This window comes from Triturus cristatus, chromosome 7 (assembly GCF_964204655.1).
Source record: "Triturus cristatus chromosome 7, aTriCri1.1, whole genome shotgun sequence".
Classification (NCBI taxonomy): domain Eukaryota; kingdom Metazoa; phylum Chordata; class Amphibia; order Caudata; family Salamandridae; genus Triturus; species Triturus cristatus.
In genome coordinates, this window is record NC_140590.1 from 1,274,699,217 (window position 1) to 1,274,717,343 (window position 18,127).

General features: G+C 39.4%; 1 protein-coding gene across 1 annotated transcript in view; it reads left to right on the forward strand.

Annotated features, from left to right (window-relative positions):
- LOC146811810 (uncharacterized) overlaps window positions 1-18,127 on the forward strand; it is a 343,512-nt gene that overhangs the window by 302,504 nt on the left and 22,881 nt on the right. The window contains exon 7 of the mRNA XM_085614539.1: window positions 16,816-16,953. Coding sequence (XP_085470665.1) covers window positions 16,816-16,953 — 138 coding nt within the window. The remainder of the gene's footprint in view (window positions 1-16,815; window positions 16,954-18,127) is intronic.

Here is an 18,127-nt window from a genome sequence, read left to right on the forward strand (position 1 = left end):
GCGCATTATCATTGCACGATTGAGACGGTACTTGTCGTATACCTCATCCTCATTTTGGCCAAGCAATGTTATGCGCACTCTGAATACTCTCTCCTGGATCCTTCTCCTGCGCTGCAGCATTGATTCTCATCCTCCTTGCAAGCACGTAGTGGGCTGCCATTTTGTGAAAGGAAACAGGGTCTCCAGGCCCAATTTGTATGGCTTTCTGATTGAGTGCATCTGTGGAACACTTGTGATTTTTTCTGCAACTTTACCTCCTGGTTCTGATTCCCCTTAATCTGCTCATGCAAAATAGCGATTTTTGAGATTTTCGGTATTTGCGACTCTTGATGCATTCATTAGCGATTCTTTATTTGTGATTCGCTAATGCCAGGCGCTATTTGTATTTTCGGTATTGCCGATTCTTTATTTTGCGATTCTTTATTTTAAAGGGGATTTTTTTTTAGATTCTTTATTTTAACAGGGATTTTTTTTGCTATTCTTTATTTTTTCGCTATTGGTGTTGATGCATTGGGATTCGTTGTTTGCCACTCGCTAACGGGAGATTTTAGCGATTCGGTATTTTTGCAAGGTGATTTTTGCTTGATGCATGTGCCAGTTAATGTTGTAATAAACATTGCAAATTAAAAATAAAGTGAATGTACAAAAGTTGTGCTATATTTTACTACTAAACAGGCAGCCACAGGCGCAGTTACCTTGCAGACAACAGGGGCATGACTTTAAAGGGGCTGCAGGTGCAGTGACACCAGGACCAAAAGCTCTATGCATCCCACTGAGCACCAAAAATTGCTATATTTTACTTCCATACCGGCAGTCACAATTGCAGTTGCCTTGCAGTTAAAAGGGGCTTGATTTAAATGGTGTGGCAGGTGCAGTGGCACCAGGGCCAAAAGTTGACATAACTCCACTAAAAATCCAATATCGCTATATTTAACTACTAATCAGGCAGTCACAAGTGCAGTTATCTTGCTGACAGCAGGGTCATCATTTCAAAGGTGAAGGAGGTGTAGTGGCACTAGGCCAAAAAGTTGCCAGAACTCCTCCAAACACCTAATATTGCTATATTTTACTAATAAACAGGCACTCACTAATGCAGTTACCTTGCAATTGAACGGGCCTTGATTTAAATGGTGCAGCAGGTGCAGTTGAACCGGGGCCAAAAGTTGTCATAACTTCACTAAACACCAAATATGCTATATTTTACTACTAAGCAAGCATTCACAAATTAAGTTATCTTGCAGGCACTAGGGGCATAATTTAATTGGTGCAGCAGGTGCAGTGGCATCGATCCCAGAAGTTACCGCAACTCCTATAAACACATAATATTGCTATTACATCAATGAGTTCTATTATTTCCCACTTTCATTTAATTTTTTTTTTTTTTGCTATCCCTTACCCGCACTATACCACTAGTAACGGCACAATATATTGCCTTTTTGTACATAGATGAGTCATAGCACTTTAATAGACTTTCTGTAACTTATGGACATGGTGTGGCTCTGTGTATTTTTGTTCATCGTCAGCAGCGCTTCACACAATAGATTCCGATTCTCTAAGTACTCATGTGGTTTGCTGAGCATTTCTGGATTGCGGTCCTCCCCTGACTGCCCGCGACCTGCGAATTGTGACATGCTTCAGAGTTCCTCCTTGTTTCTGTAACATTCTATGAGTATACAAAGCCATTCAAACTCTCCCTTTACACTGGCTACCAATTTGATCTCAGGTAGCCGTTAAGGATCCAACAATTGCCCATAAAACCCTACACCTCACGTCACCCTCCTTTCTGGCCAACACTTTTTCTTACTATTAACTGTCTCACTGGCTCAGATTGGAAAACCAATTTTTATTTGCCACCACTAGGACCAGATCAGTCATACAGCAGTGCCCACATTATGGCACTTGCTCAATTTGAGTTGGCAGACAGAAATAAATCTACTGCTTCAAACGCAAGATGAAAACCTGTTTCTTTTAAATATTTTAAATAATTAAGCATCTTCTGGCCTTTTTCCCTGGTCACAGTTAGGTTTTAAGGTTGTGTCTTCCTAAAGTGTCAAGAGGCATCTATGTATGAGTGCTCTACAAATAAATGACAAAATACTGTCAACCCTCATGCCATACCATGCTCCCTTATCGCTGTATATTCCTATCTGATTCAATGTCACAGCTACACTCTCCACCACTGCCATTGTCCGATCATGTATTCTCGAGATGTATGTTATCCAAACAAATCCATTATTGCAACCAACGTTGTAACAGTGGTGTCTAAAAGGGCATTTATCTGTAAGCCTAGTATCTCGAGATTTTATTATACAGGTAGGCAGGGCTTTAAGTTGGATGAAAAAACTGGGGGGTCTCTCAAATGGGCATGGCCAATGTAATTAAGGATGTGGCTTAAAACACATAAGCTAAAAATCTGTGCTTAGCATAGTGTGCCGCCCGACTTTTATTATGCTGTTTCTGTCATTGCATTCAGATATACGACACAACAAGTAACATCATACCTACAAGTCAGGACTATTGACTTTGTCAATGGTTGTTAGTTGCATAAGAAAAAAGCAGCAACGATGGTTTGTATATAATATTGAAGAAGCTTCCACGTAAAGCCCTGGTGACACCACGACAATGTTGCTGCTCCTGAGTTTCAAAAAAAGGAGGGCAATCTCTTTAAAGGATTTTCCTTCCCCTACAACGGTCACCTGGCATGATGTCATGCCGTAACTTCTCTACCAGTGAGAAGTGAGCAGGTGCACATAGATGTGTCTGCTGTCACTGACCGCCTGTGCCAGGGCATAAAACAGATGTATACCTAAGGAGTATACCCAACTCACCCTACTATGTCTGGGTCTCAAATACAATCATGTAACAAGCATTGGCATAGCCAATAGGTCTCGCCTTTGGGACCTTATAAGTGTTTAGCCATGCAACAGTTGTTGTTGCACTAAGGATATTGTGCTGCATAACTAAATAATTATAAGGTCCTAAAAGCGAGACCTATTGGCTATGCCAGTGCTTGTTTAAAGGGGGCCTCGAAACTGGTCTCTATCGGGCTCTGTTTTGTGGCTGCTGTCTCTGCAGTCAGTTTTTTTCCGGACTGCAGTGACAGCAGGCACATCGATGTGCGCATGCTCTCACTTCTCTCTAGTTAAGAAATCACGGCATGACGTCATGCAAGGTGAGCGTTGTAGGGGAAGGGAAATCCTTTGAAGAGAGTAATTTTCTCTCCGGATTTCCTTTCTCTTTTTGAAACTCAGGAGCAGCAACATTGTCGCGGTGTTACCAGTGCATTAAGTGGAAGCTTTTTCAATATTATATACAAGCCATAATTGCTTCTTATTTATCTTATGCAACTAACAACCATTGACAAAGCCAATTGCCCTGACTTGTTGTAGGTATGATGTTACTTGTTGTATCATATATCTGTATGCAATGACAGACACAGCAAAATACAAGTCGGGCGGCACACTATGCTAAGCACAGATTTTTAGCTTGAGTGTTTTAAGCCACACCCATAATTACATTGGCCACACCCCTTTGAGGGACCCCCTAGTTTTTTCATCTCACTTAAAGCCCTGTATATTTGCACTTTAACATTGGGGTATATGTACCTACAAAATACAGAAACCAACCACAGTAGTGATTTGTAACATGCCCTATATAGATGGGTTTATGGATTAGGCACATGCCATCACTTTTCATTAAAATAGTACTTCAACTCCTCCGGTAGTATAATTCCTTCTCATTAACCATCACTGTATTTTGACATAAGTTATTGGAAAGCTGCCAGACTTTCTGGATCATTCTTTGACATCATTTAGTAGCGCAAGCTGCTGTTTCAGATATCTTGCAGTAGTTCATTTCCTTCCTGTATGCCTTATCCGGAAACACTGCTCTCTTCCACTTGGCTGCAAAAGTTTCACTTTGATACAAGACCAAACTCTACAAAGGCTTCTTACATCAGTTAAACATTTTTTTCCAGTATTCCTCAGGATGCTACTGTCGGTTCCTGTCTGAGACATCAAACTGCCAACATCAATGGTATCGCCAGAAGATCTTCTCCGGGCAAAATGGAATGTACAAATGTTTAGCCAGAAGCTCTTCACCTCCAGGCAAAAATGGAAAGTACAATATTGTGATCAGTGGCTCCACATCTAATGTGATATGTGACTGACAACCAGTCTTAAAAGGAATTTAGCTTGTGCATTATCCTGCCTGTTAAACAATACTTGTTGCTCCTTGCCCGATGCTGTCTGGTTTGCAATGCCCTGGTGGAAATATTCGAGTTGTACCTTAAATCATTATATTTTTATTTTGTTCTGGGATACTGTATTGAATTCTAAGCTAAAGAGTCCCTACTTTGTACTGGGCTGGGTCAGATTGTAATAGTGGTAGAGCCGGTTTTCTATTGCTGACTGAGAGTACTGTTGTTGCAGTTCAGACGTTGCCAGTAGGTGCAAGCTCCATTCATTTAGAGCTAATACAGCAACTTTTCTGCCACTACCTCTCTATCGAATGGAGTGACTAGAGCCCGTCTCTTGGTGGGATAAAGAGCATAGCTGTCCTAAAGGCACAATCCTGTTTCTCAAAATGTGAGGAACAGAAACTTGAATCAATTAGTAAGTAAACACCTAGGTTTTATCTCACTCACACACACACACATTTGTCCCTTTTTGAGCTGAATTCACTATTGCTACATCATGGTCTCAGTTTAGAAACGTATGTGAAACCAGATAGTACTGCGTGAATCCTCGGACTGTTTTCTTTAGACTCTTACCAGTTGGGACGTATGACGCAGCTGTCCAGTGTAGTGAATGGTGATCTGTGAAAAGGCATCCTCACATGTGACAAAGTTTTATCTTGTTTAAACGGTCCAATTGGGTTGTACGGAACTTAACATTTAAGAATACCGTTGAGTTACTGTTAAAACTGATCAGAAGTCAGTTTATTTCTGATTGTAACCTGAAGCTATCCTATAACTGTACTGTACGAAATGCATAATTTCTGTAAAGACATCTCTTCGAAGTAGACCCACAATGTGAGGTGGAAGTGCTCATCCAAATTATATTGTCTAAAAGTATTCATGGTTCACTTGGTGTTGCAAACATATAACCAGCTGTGCAACAAAACCAATGTCCTTTTGTCATGAAATATCAAACTCTACATGTCATGTAATATTGTAGAGTTGCCAAATTTCTCTGAGACAAATACCGGCCATTTTTTCATGTTCTGAGATTCTTGACAGTTCTAGATCTGGAGCCTGCATAAGACTTTGTGTGAAACCCTTTTTTTTGTTTTGTTTTGTTTTTTTGTTCACCACACCAGTTCTGACTTTTGTTGCTTTTAAAATCGGTTAGGAATAGTGTAGACGAATCATTTTGAGGTGGTTTCTATTTGCATTTACTGTTGCAAGTTTACATTTCAAAGGAATAAAAATGCCGGAATTTCTGAGCGTCTTGTGTGTGTTTTTTTTACTGGTCATGACATACAAATACGGGCCATACTGATAACATGCTGTTGGCATTGGTGGCAGTCCTAGATACCAAATACATGAATGGGATTTTAGAATGCACTATCTCCATGTCAAGCATTAACCATATCTCATAAATTCAGTGACTCCTCATTCTGAAGCTTTGGTATATACGTTTTGAGAGTGAAAGGATGAAATGCAGAAACTACTTACTTGCACCTTCGCAGTAAACAAAAAGTGAATGGTTGCAGTTTGTGAAAATATTAGTACAAATTTATGGCCTTTAACCTAATTAATTCAGATTTCAAAATCCGAGCTGAATGTTAATGATTAAGTAGTGGTAAAAATCGCTGGTTGTTCTGTTGCTTTCTGAAAGCCATTATGCAACACTGGGCCATTATGCAACACTGGTTTGAGAGGCTGATCAGAAGTTTGTTAACCAGAGTCGGGGTATTTCCTCAATTAGCTTATGTGATGCAGGCCTGAAGATTTAACGAGTTTGAGTATATTTGTGCTGGAACATAAGTTGATATGTATTAGGTGTTAAAAAAGGATACCTCTTACAGTAAGGCTACTATGTAGTGGACTTGGCTTTGTGTGGTTAGAAGTTTGAGAGTGGTGAATATGTTGACTGGCTGCTGTTGCAGTGTTTTCAACATTAGGAGATGTAGGTTTCTGTTTTGGTTTTGGAGGTTACTTTAGATTTTCCCCTATGAACTCATTTACAGCCGGGTAAGTTGTTTCATTTTCAGGTATTGGAATATCAAATTGGAGGGTTTCCCGTGATAGTGCTGAATTTTGTGCCATGTTCGTTTTCAAACAAGGACAGATGTTGGGCTCTTTAGTTTTCTTTAAAAGTTGCCAAATTTTGAGATGATGAATGACATTGGTTTCTGAACCATATCACCTCACTTTCTTAGTCTTTGACATTTACTCTTTGCTTGTTGGTAGCTTATGACCTTGAACGGGTTTTTTGAGTTGTGTGTGATAAACTGTGCTATAGCTGTCTTGGCAGCAGCCACTTCTGGCAATTGTCTGTAGGACACACCAAGAATGTTTAGCAAAAGAGGCAAAATATTAATGTTAAATATTTTAATGAATTCTTAATGGTGCCAAGTTCACCACCCCCCACTGGGATTGTTGCTGCCTCAGGTTGGAAATTTTGTTGACTTCGCTACAGTGGATTAAAACCTATCTTAACCTGAATATATTTTATCCTGCTTTTATTAATTATTTCCTCGCAGGTTTTTTCACTTGCAAAGTATTTCACTTTTTAACAGAGACACCTTTTCAGGATATAATGGCATGCCGTACAATGTTTTACTTTCGTGAAGTCTAATGAAAACTGTTGGCTTACATAAGTCTGAGAGAGACAACTTCGTACTGTTTCATAGTTTATAAATATTGTTATCGTTATTCAACTGTTGTCCTTGGAGAATGGGAGTACTAAATCTCCAAAGTAAGGCTTTCAGCTTTCTGGTCAAGTGTCAATGGCAGTTAATGAGCCGGAGATGCTTACACTGTGTTTTGTTTGTGTTTTTATATTCAAGGGTTATGATCGGAATGCAAATATCCCATGGTCTTCTACCTTATTCATTTTTAGGTCGAGCCTAGGCAGCGCGCATGCGCTGTCTGCAAGCCCTGTTGTTATCTCCTCTGTCAGCTTTTGGCATGCCCATGAATTGCCATTTGTTCGTTGTTGTGCCATTTAGATATACAGGGTTTTTATTGGTGCATTGGGTCTTATTCTCCTGCCTTTGCGTGCTTGGGTCACGCCCAGGCGATTTCACCCATTGTTTGCTTGACTTGGCCATCCCAATACATCCGTGGTTCCTCCTGGTCATCCTGATCTGCCCTTTTATTTTGTAGGCTATCTACATCGTTTTCAGCTTTCAGGCCGTTTCACGGAGCAATGCTCTCATGGGCACCTGCAAAGTGGCAATTTCTGTCGGTAGCTGTTGAGCTATGCCAATAGCTCTAACTCAAAAAAATGCGAGACCTATTGCATTTCTAATGCTTGTTAATTCTGGTTTAGGATTCTTTGGTTTGTCTGCTTTTTAATGATGTATTCTGATGAGCGTTGTGATTCCTGCTTTGGTTTCATGCTCTCTTCTGATCTGTACTCTGACTGTCTACCTCTCTCCGAACGTGTATCAGATGACTCCTAAAAGAAACGAGAGGAACATGCATCAGTATCCTGATACCTGTCAGGCTTACTAATGTTTTTAAAAAAAAAAAAAATTCCTCATTTTGCGATTGAATTGATAAGGAGGTTTCTGGAGTCTGATGATCTTTTCTTTCGTTAATCTTTGCCTTTTCAGTCCCATTGTTTTCTGGAGAAACTCATTGGAGAGTATCACTTTCGTTATTCGATCCATCAGTTTTTCTCCAATTACCCTTTATCTTTTCCCATACTACCATTGGTTAGTGGGGAAGAGCTAGCCAAGTTGGCTACTCGGCAGAAATCATTTCTGCCTGGTATTATGGTTTACGCATTAATCATTGGATTTCTTATTTATGACCCAGAAAAGCGATTAATTGCTTTGTAAGTAATTTTCCCAGATTTCCCAAAATTCTGTTCTCTTTGTATGGTCTCTGTTTCTGTCAAGATTATTAATTTTTATAATGTAATTTAACCAATTTATGTGGTTTGGAGCGATTGGTTTAACCCAGTTAATACAAATTTCTCTCCGGGCTAATAGCATTAGTACAAAAAGTAAATTTTCCTGTTTTTTATTTAGCTTATTGCTATCCGCCTCTATACCACTATGAATCACAAAAATGATAAGAGAGGTACTTACAGTTATGTTGGTTCTTAAGATCTTATTCACGGTCTTACCAATCTCCTCCCAATAGTTGTTTATTGCAGGGCATTTTTGAAACATATGGATGTCATCGGCTCTTGCTTCTCCGCATTTGGGACAGAGCTTAATGCTGGAACCTTTAAATTTAGACAGCTTCTTTGGGGACCAATACGCCCGGTGTACTGTAAACAGATGGTTTCTCCTTAGTGGTGCTGATTTTATACAAGATCAACATTTCCCCATAGATTCCTGCCACGTCCTTTGTAGATCTATTTCTTGGTCTGGTATATCACTTCTCCAAGTTTTCTCCGGGATTAGGAAGTCTTCTTCCCCTAATTCGATTAGTGTCCAGTACCATTTTGATATTTCTTTTCTTATTAACGTGGTTCTTATCATTTCATTTTCAATAATCTCATTTCCGATATTACCTTCTTTTAGGGACTTGGCCCAGTTTGATAGTTGATAGTATTTGAATTTCGATATCTTGCCTTCCGTTTGATCATATAGTAAATTCCAGGAAATTATCTCTTTACCTTTTAGTAATTGTCCCCATAGTAATATTCCTGCTGTTTTAAGTGGTACTGCTAGGGAATCTTTTAAGCAATCCGGCAACCCTGGAGAATCCCATATTGGTGCTTTAGTGCTATAATATGGTATATTTACTGAACTTCTTATTTGGAACCAAAGTCTAGCAGCATTGTATAGAATCTTTAATTTTATTTTTTTAAAGAATTTTGGGTGTCCAAATTTATACAAGAAGTAGTCTGTGTTCTCCGTCATACTTTGCAGGAAACTTGGGTAGTATTGATACCTCCTTAGTAGAGATCTAAAATTCTTAAATTGGAAGGACCTATACTATTCAAATAAATCAGGGCTAGCTATCCCTCCTTGCTCTCTCTTCCTCCTTAGTTTGTTCCAGGCTATTCTCGTTCCTTTAGAGGCCCACATGAAACTTGCAATTTCGCTTTGTATCTTCTTCATGGGTTTTTTTAAAAATCCAATGGTATAGTGTTAAAAAGATATGTAAACTTTGGGATAATCGACATTTTTATTATATTGGATCTTCCCAGAAAGGTTAATGATAAACTTGACCATGTTTTAAATATTCTTCTCATTTCTTTAGCGATTATCATTAAATTTAATTGTGGGGCTTTGTCTAATTCTTTGACTAAAGTGACTCCTAAATATTTTAATTTGTCCCTACTGTAAGGCGAAATTGGGTTGCAATTCCAGCTCATTGTTTCAGTTTTTTCTTTGTTTGTTAGGTAACCTGAAACTTTACCAAAATCGCTCATCATCTTGTCCAATACTTGATGTGTATTTTCGTAATCTGTTGTGAAGACCATTAAGTCATCCGCATATAATGCTATTTTTTTGGACCAATTTTGGTATTTGAAAGGAAGAATTTGTTGATGACCCCTAATCAGAACAGCCAATGGTTCGATATATAGGTTAAAAAGTAGCGGCGACAGTGGACACCCTTGCCGTGTACCCCGTTGTATTTGAATATTATTGGTAAGACTGCCATTAACTATTACTTTAGCTCTTGGATTCTTATATATTGCTTTTATGGCATGAGCAACACTTTCCCCAAGATCATATCTTTCTATTACTACGTTTAGGAAAGCCCAATTTACCCTGTCGAAAGCTTTGGCTGCGTCATAGGTGATTATAGTTAGGGGAAGTTTTTTGGAAGTGGCGATATCAATTGCCGCAAACAACTCATGGGTAATTTCATGGATTTGCTGCCCTTTTATAAAGCCCTTCTGATCTGGGTTAATCAATCTAGGCATGACCTTGGCAAGTCGTTTTGCAATAACTAATGTAAAGATTTTATAATCACAGTTAAGCAACGATATTGGTCTATATGACTCACAACTCTTTGGATTTTTCCCCGGTTTTAAAATAATGCTGATTATCGCATCATTCCAAGAGTCAGGAATCTTTTTATGATCTATATATATGCAGTTCATTAAATCTGTTAATTGGTTAACTAGATGCTCTTTTAATGTTATATAAAATTCGTTTGGTAGGGCGTCTGGTCCAGCGGCTTTTCCTCTTTTTAAGTTGTTTATTACTTCTTTGACTTCCTCCGGTTTAATTCTTTGTGTTAACTCAGCCTTTTCTTCCTTTGTTAGTTTAGGAATAGAGATAGCTTCTAGGTATTTCCCTATTTGTTCTTCAGTTGGATTACTATCTTCGTTATATATACCCGAATAATATTTTAAAAACTCCTGTCTTATTTTATCGTCTTCGAAGGTTTCTGTTGATTGATCTGGTGTCTGAATGGATGGTATATTACTCCTGGATTGTTCACTTTTTATTTTCCATGCCAATAATTTTCCGCATCCTTCCCCGTATTCATAATCCGCTAGTTTACTATTTTCCCATTTTTCTCTCATGATATTTTCTAAAAAACTTTCTAGTTTTTCTTTTGATCTTTGGAATTTTATCCCCAATTCTTCTTTTCTTTCCGCAACAGTTTCGTTCTCTAATTCTACTTCCAATTTTTTAATATCCAATTCCATTTTATGGATTTCCAGTTTCTTCGTTTTTAATTTATGTGCTCCTAGACTAAGCAATTTTCCTCTTATCACAGCTTTATAAGCATCCCAAGTTATTTGTTTTGAGGTATCCGTTGTGTTTTCTTCAAAGTATTGTGATGTAGCCGTTTCTAGTTGATTGATATACTGTTGTTTGTGTAGTAAAGAACGATCTACTGTCCATCTAGAAGGGGTTGTATCTTTGGGTATAAGCAAAGTTAATTTTACCGCTGAGTGATCGGAAATGTGAGCCGGAATGTGTTCAATACTAATGACTCTATTCTGTAAAGATCTGTTTAGGAGATAAAAATCTATCCTTGATTTGTGTCCCAATCTCTTATTGTGAAAGGTAAAAGGGTATGTCTTATCTCCTTTTTGTGGCCACATATCTTCCAGATCTAAATCTTTTTTACATATACTTAGCCATTCCCTCATCTTGGGTAAGTTGAGTTGTTTAGTTGAGGGTGATCTATCCTTTTGTGGATTCATTATGTTATAGTCTCCTCCTATTATAATGGGGTCAGATGTTAATAAAAGTTCCGAGTATAGATTTTGAAGGGGTATAGGGTCATCCGAGTTTGGGCCATAGTAGCCTACTATGTTTAATATGTACCCTCCTGTTCTTATTTTTGCTATGGCCCATCTTCCCTTATTGTCAACTTTCTTGCTTATCAATTTTGCCTTCAAAGAGTTTTTAAAAATAATTGCTATTCCCTTCAAATTACATTCTTGAGTAGTACATATACATGATCCAACCCAGTTAAGTCTTTTTATTATCTGATCCCATTCCGTACTAACAAGGTGGGTTTCCTGTAGTATAATAATCTCACTATCCGTCTCTTTTATGTATTCCATAATTTTCCTCCTTCTGTTTGGGGTTCTTAGGCCATTAACATTCCATGATAGTATATTTATTATTTTTTCTTTCTCCATTTCTTCATTTCTTTTTAGTGAGTTCTCCAATAGGATCTGTGTTAAGACACTCTTGTGCATATTTTATTTGCCATCCTTTGACTCCGTTTGGTTTATGAGGATATTTTTTCTGGATTTTTTCCCTAATTTGCTCCCCACCCTTGTGTTTTCTATTTACATTGTAATTTTCTGTGAGATTCGTTTCCCCCCCCCCCTGAGGAAGCCTCCCTTCTTCTTTTGGGTGAAATTATCCACCCAGTTTGAGCTCCAACCTACCAGATTTTTTACTTATATATATTGTGAGAGTTTTCTTTCCCTCTTCTTTCTTTAACAGGGTTTTTCTTGAGGGATATCTCTTAGTTTTCAATTAATTTGAATTCTCCCTTCGGGGCTGATCTTTTATCTGTTTTATAAATTTTTCTACATCATGAGGCTCTCTAAAATTATGCATTTTATTTTGCCACATTATTCTTAATGCTGCTGGGAATTTCATCTGGACCATTGCTCCCAATGTTTTCAGCTCCTGCATATATTGTCCCAACTCCCACTGTCTATCTTGTGTGGCTTTGCATATGTCAGAGCGTATTTTGAAAGACCAATTGTCTTTGTTCAATGTTCCATTTTTTAAACCTTCACTCAGTATTTTTTCTTTAAGATTGTAGGAGATAAAATTGACCAGAATTTTCCTGGGTTTTTTCTTTTCTTTGTTTTTCCTAAACGGATCTCTATGGACCCTCTGAATATTTTCCATCAAGTTGTCACTTTTAGCCCACGGGAAAAATTCCTCAAGAAGTGCGACAATGAACGATTTTATGTCTGCTCCTTCCATGTTCTCTGGGACATTTAAGATCCTAAGGTTATTTCTTCTTCCTTGGTTTTCCAAGATTCCAGCTTCTCTTTAATTATTTTCTCGCTGTCTTTTATTTTCGAAATTTCTTTTTGATTCATGCTAACCTTTTCGTTGAGGGATTCCACTGCTGCTTCTACTGCAGTAACTCTCTGTCCCAGGACATTTAATTTTTGGTCTAACCCTTGGCATACTTCACGTATCTTATTCTGATTTTCTTCAGAGACCAAACATTTTTCATTCATTGCAGTCACTATTTTCTCAGCAAATACTTCCATGATTTTTTCAGTTGTCGTTACTTCTTGCCCTGTAGCCGCTGTGGGGGAACCTTGTTCTGAAGCTCTCTCTGTGAGTTTAACTTGGGATGACATTGCCTCCATTAAATGTGTGATTACTGGAATAGCATTAGCCTGAAAAGTTAATCTTTCCCCTCCAACACTTTTTGAGATCTCCTCCTCGCCGCCACTCAGATTACCTGAGGTCTTCTTATGTATAAATGTTTTTTCTAGCAATTCATCAGAATTAATTAAAGGCTCTGAGACCTCTCCCTGTGTTACAAGGCTACTACTTCTTGCCTGTAATGTCTCTTGAACCTTAAAATAAAATCGTAGGGAGGGAGTAACTCTAATTTTTTGGTTTGTGTGAGGTTTTGGTCTTTCAGGTCTTATTTTGACGTTGTCTGCCAGTTCTGCTAATTCAGGTATCACTCTCCGTTTACACTTAGTTATTCGTGGAGACACACCTTTCTTTACAAGTGTAAACTGCGATACTAATTTGTGATTCCTTAAACAATAGGAGGATTTTCCTCCTCCTTCTAGGTCTTTGTCTTTCACTTCCTCTGTTATTTCACTGGAAGTTTTACTGGAAGCAGGGTTCCTCCCACCCTTCCCCGAGCGTGTATTATACACCCTCGCTTTGTGCTGTATAAGTGTATGGTTTTCTCCTGCGCACCTCCCGGAGCCCTCTTTATTAGAGCAGCTTACAATCAAATCTGGTTCCGTTATCTTCAATCTGTTTCCCCCAGTACTGAAAATACTTCTTGTGTTGTTACACTTATTGTTTGTTGGTTTTCCTGAAGAAGCCTGAGCTCTGCTATCTTGGGTAACTCGTGTAACTGGGGCGGGCACTCCCTCCTGAGTTGTCAAAGGTGAGAAATCCTTTTCAATATTCATTAGCCAGGAGTCTTATAAATTCGCAGTTTGTACATTAATATTACTGATGTACTCTCTACTCTCTTTTCTTTCACTTTTTAATGCCCCCGCTGCTTGAAATGTGATCACCGTTTTGCCCTGCTGACTCGTCTCGCTGCAATTCTGCCTGTCAGATTCTCCTCCGCTGATCCCACCACTCGTGCCCCGGAACTGAAAGGTAACTTTCTGGAACGCCCTCCAGCAGTTCCGTGTTGCTCTCTGCGCACTCACCCAGACTCCGGCTGCCGAGGGACACCGCTGTGAGAAACCCTGCTTCAGAAGTAAGTCCCGGCTCCTGTTTACCATTTCTTTCTTTTTTCCTTCTTTCTCCAGGTCCATTCACTGAAAGGCTGCGCCGCTTAATCCCCTTTCAAAAAATCTGCTAATACCTACGAAAGGAAAGCTCTGCTATTTCTTATGTTTCTCGTTAATCTGGCCTCTGTCGGAGCTCCCGACCGAGCGTGTTAGCCGGCCGCCATCTTCCTCCTTCCATCCAGGCTTACTAATGTTATCACAGGTCCTAAAATTGTATGTCTTTTCAGTGGTTTCCTGTTGTCGAGACACACCCGTGACGGTGTTTTTTTGTGTGTTTTTTTTTGGTTTATTGTCTCATTTCTTCTTGGAAGAAGTGTGTGCTTGATTAGAGTTATCCTTTTCAGAATTACTCTTAAATTGTGGTTTCCCAGGTCTGGCTCCCAAATTATCTCTACCTATCAAAGCATAGGTTTCTTCGATAATCTTAGGCAATTCCTGGTCCTGCTGTGAAGGAGTAAACTCCCTCGTGCGTTTGTGCTGCTGCCTCCCCCTTTATTTTACTTAACATAATAGCTGAGGCAAAATTGTCCATCAGTTTCATTCTCAAGTCCAATTCAGGTGCTGCCCAGTACTCATTCTGTGCCTGTTTCAGTGCCTGAGGCAAGACAGCCAGTAAAGGGGTACCATGTGTTCTGGTGTAAATGGCAGCGAAGACTGTACCCCAAGTGGCACAATCTTACACTAGGGTGGCCATCTCCATTGGTAAACAAATGGTCAATACTCTGTGTTTCTCCTGTGGGCCTGTATGGTGAAAAACTGCTTCAAGCTGGCTTGTTTTTTGTGCTATCCAGAGTAGAATTTTCTCTCGACTGGTGGAAATCTTTTTGATAACGGCATTCAGTGTTTGTGGGCTGATACCCATGGTAACCAATTGTGTCTGTGCAGCGTGAGCAGTCCGCACACGGTTAACTGTGAGTGTTTGCATTATGAACTGTGTAAGATTTCTGTAAATCTTTACCAGATCTTTGTATCGTGTACACAATTCTGCTGCAGTTAGTTAGCAGTTTTAGGAATGCTGTGTGTATGCAGCTAAGACCAGCCATGTCACTTCTTCTCTACTGAGTGGACCGCGTCTCACGTTTTCTGTAGTGTGGGGGAAGGCGCCTTTAAACTGATTTATGTGTTCTTGGTAAGAAAATTGAATTTCTATGTCCGCATATGGAATGTATTCCTCTGGTGTTTCATCTTCAATATAAGTGTGGAACAATTGTGTATTTGCATTTGCAGATGGGAATTTAACCCAGGGATAGAAATACCTCTGTTCTGAATACTTTTTGTGCCTCAACCATGAAGGTAACGTCTCCAACCATTGCCGGGAGACCATATTGTAATAATTTTATAGTAACTGCATGTTTGCAGTTTTCTGTAATGTTTAGAGCTTCTAATTCTTCTCTATTGATTTCTCCATTATCTCCATTTACGGATATTGTCTTTTAAAGAAGAAGGAAATTAATAGATGAATTTATGGAAATAGTGTAAACACAATGTGGGAATTTCTTATCCTACAAGCTTGAATAACCTTCAACCAATACATAGGGTATACCTAGTCAGCTGAGACGGTTTTCCCTACCACCACGGATGTCTCCAATTTGGAGGTGAGTTGGGGTCTCTGAGAAAGCTCAGGTAGACCGTTAAACAAAAACCCAACCAACATTGGGCACCATGTTGTATAGTTTCCACTAATCCGTAGGATCTGCACCTTTGTTGGACAACATAAAGTTTGGGTGAGGTGCCTAGACTGATTCCAAGCACCCCCGCAGGATATGTTGGCCTAGAGACCAGCTAGCTCACAGTGCCACCATAAGCCACCCTAACCCAACCAGGGAGCGAATGGTTTCTGGCAACCTCTGAACACGACAACCCTGACCCTCAGGGATCGTGGTAACAGATCAGAACCCTCTCGCTCAGTCACTTGTGTTCTTTGCTCTCAGAGAAATATACAGAGAATACACAGTGGGACGTTTTCAATATATTTATTGAACCAATGTTATTCTTGTATACAATACATGTGCTGCAATAATCAGTTGACAGAAGCAGCTGAAAGTGATTACAAGCAACAAAAGAGTAAATAGTAGATACAGTTTTACCATGGTGCTAAAACAGTGTATATATGCAGTCACATCCAACACGGTAGTAACAGGCTACACCTATGATGCGAAATCTACTGTGTGTGAAACTAGAGTGTGTGTAGGTGTTAAGCCAAGAACCCCCAATGGACGATCCAACCCCATTACCTGGAGGGAGAGAAATTAGGACCCCATTTGGTCACCCCTCATGGAGATGTAAAAATGAATCCTTGCGATGTACTACAGATTAGAAATGTTATGGATATGTGGATAGCGCTGTCGCCCCGTGGATGAAAATAGAATGACATTTGTACATTCATGCTTAAAGGCCTTGTACTTGGTGTTTGAGTCATTGTGATAATGTTATGCGAAGCCAGATGTGTAAACACAAGTAGTTTCAAAACACGAATCCAATATTGTCACACACACGAATATGTGCAAAAAGTCACAGCAGAAATGTTATTGTATAAAATAAGATAATGTAAGAAATGAGCAGCTTTGGTTACATGGGTCTAACCCGGGCACATAACAACATCCGTTATTTAAAGCTCTTGGAAACAGCAGTATAAACTGCTATAAGTCATTATTATTAGAGTTACAATCAGGGAATATTATAAAAGACACCAAGGTCAATTTCCCATCATTGATCGTTCATTTATTTCCTTCTATTTCAGCTGGAAGCACTGAGGATTGAAGAGCACATGGGAGGAATGTATATAACAGAACGACGACGCTCTCCACGTCGCTCACCATCCTCCGGCACTGATGGGATGTCACCCTTGGTCTCCGAGGAGGAGTTCAGCTCCATGAAGGTATAGCTCGTCCATTTTTTGTTGTTTTTTTCTGGCCTACCTGCAATGCATTACTAAGTAGGTCAAGCTGGATTCGTTTTCAAATCCACTCCTCCAAATTTGAGAACATTTTGAATTCCAAATTAATCGCCTGCATTATAGTTAGAAATCTTGAAATTCCACCTTCTATGTCTATTTTGTAGAATTCCAAATCCTGTTCCGCAATGGTGAAAGTGTACATATTAGCATGCCTTTTGCAACTTAAACTATAATAGGCATTGGACCCAAATTACCGGGACAAAAGTATAGGCAAATCTTAGTATAGCAAATCTTTTTCTTTTAAGCAGTTACAATTTCTACGGTTGGTGAGAAACAGAGTTGTATAAAAGGTGCACTGAAAATAAAAATATTTAGATAATAAGTGTTATACCTGTCATCGTTTGAATGGTCTTCCCCCCAACTTTTTGCCTTTTGCCTCCCACTTTTTGCTGTATCTTGTTGTTGGCCGTAGGACTCTGAGCACTTTATCACTGCTGATCAGTGCTAAAGTGCATGTGCTTCTCCCCTAAACATGGTGACATTGGTGGATACCTGATTGGCATGTTTAGTTTACCTGTAATTCCCTTGTAAAGTTCATGCACCCAAGGCCTGTACTCTAATTGCTACGAGTGGACCTGCGGCACTAGTTGTGCCCCCCACACATTGGCCTCTCAAACCTGTCTCGGGGCTGCCATTACAAGGCCTGTGTATGCTGTTTACTGTCCCTTCGACTTGGTATTTAAAACCTTGCCAAGCCCTCAAACTCCCTTTTTATTTCACATAAGTCACCCCTAAGGCAAGCCCTAAGTAACCCTAATGGCAGGGTGCTGTGTAACTAAAAGGCAGGACGTGTGCTCTTACGTTTTGCATGTTCTGGCAGTGACAAACGGCTAAATTAGTTTTTCACTGCTGTGAGGCCAACTCCTTCCATAGGCTAGCATTGGGGATTCCTTAAAATATCTTTTAAGCTGTCATTCCTGATTGGGAAGGAGTGGCTACTCCATGTTTAACATTTTTTAAATGGTGATAATATATCATCTTTAGTGGTAAAGTTGGATTTGCCATTACCAGTCCAGAAATGCCACTTTTAAAAAGTGGACATTTTGTTGCTCTTAACTTTCCTTTGTGTACCTGCAGCCTGACTGGGTGACAGCTG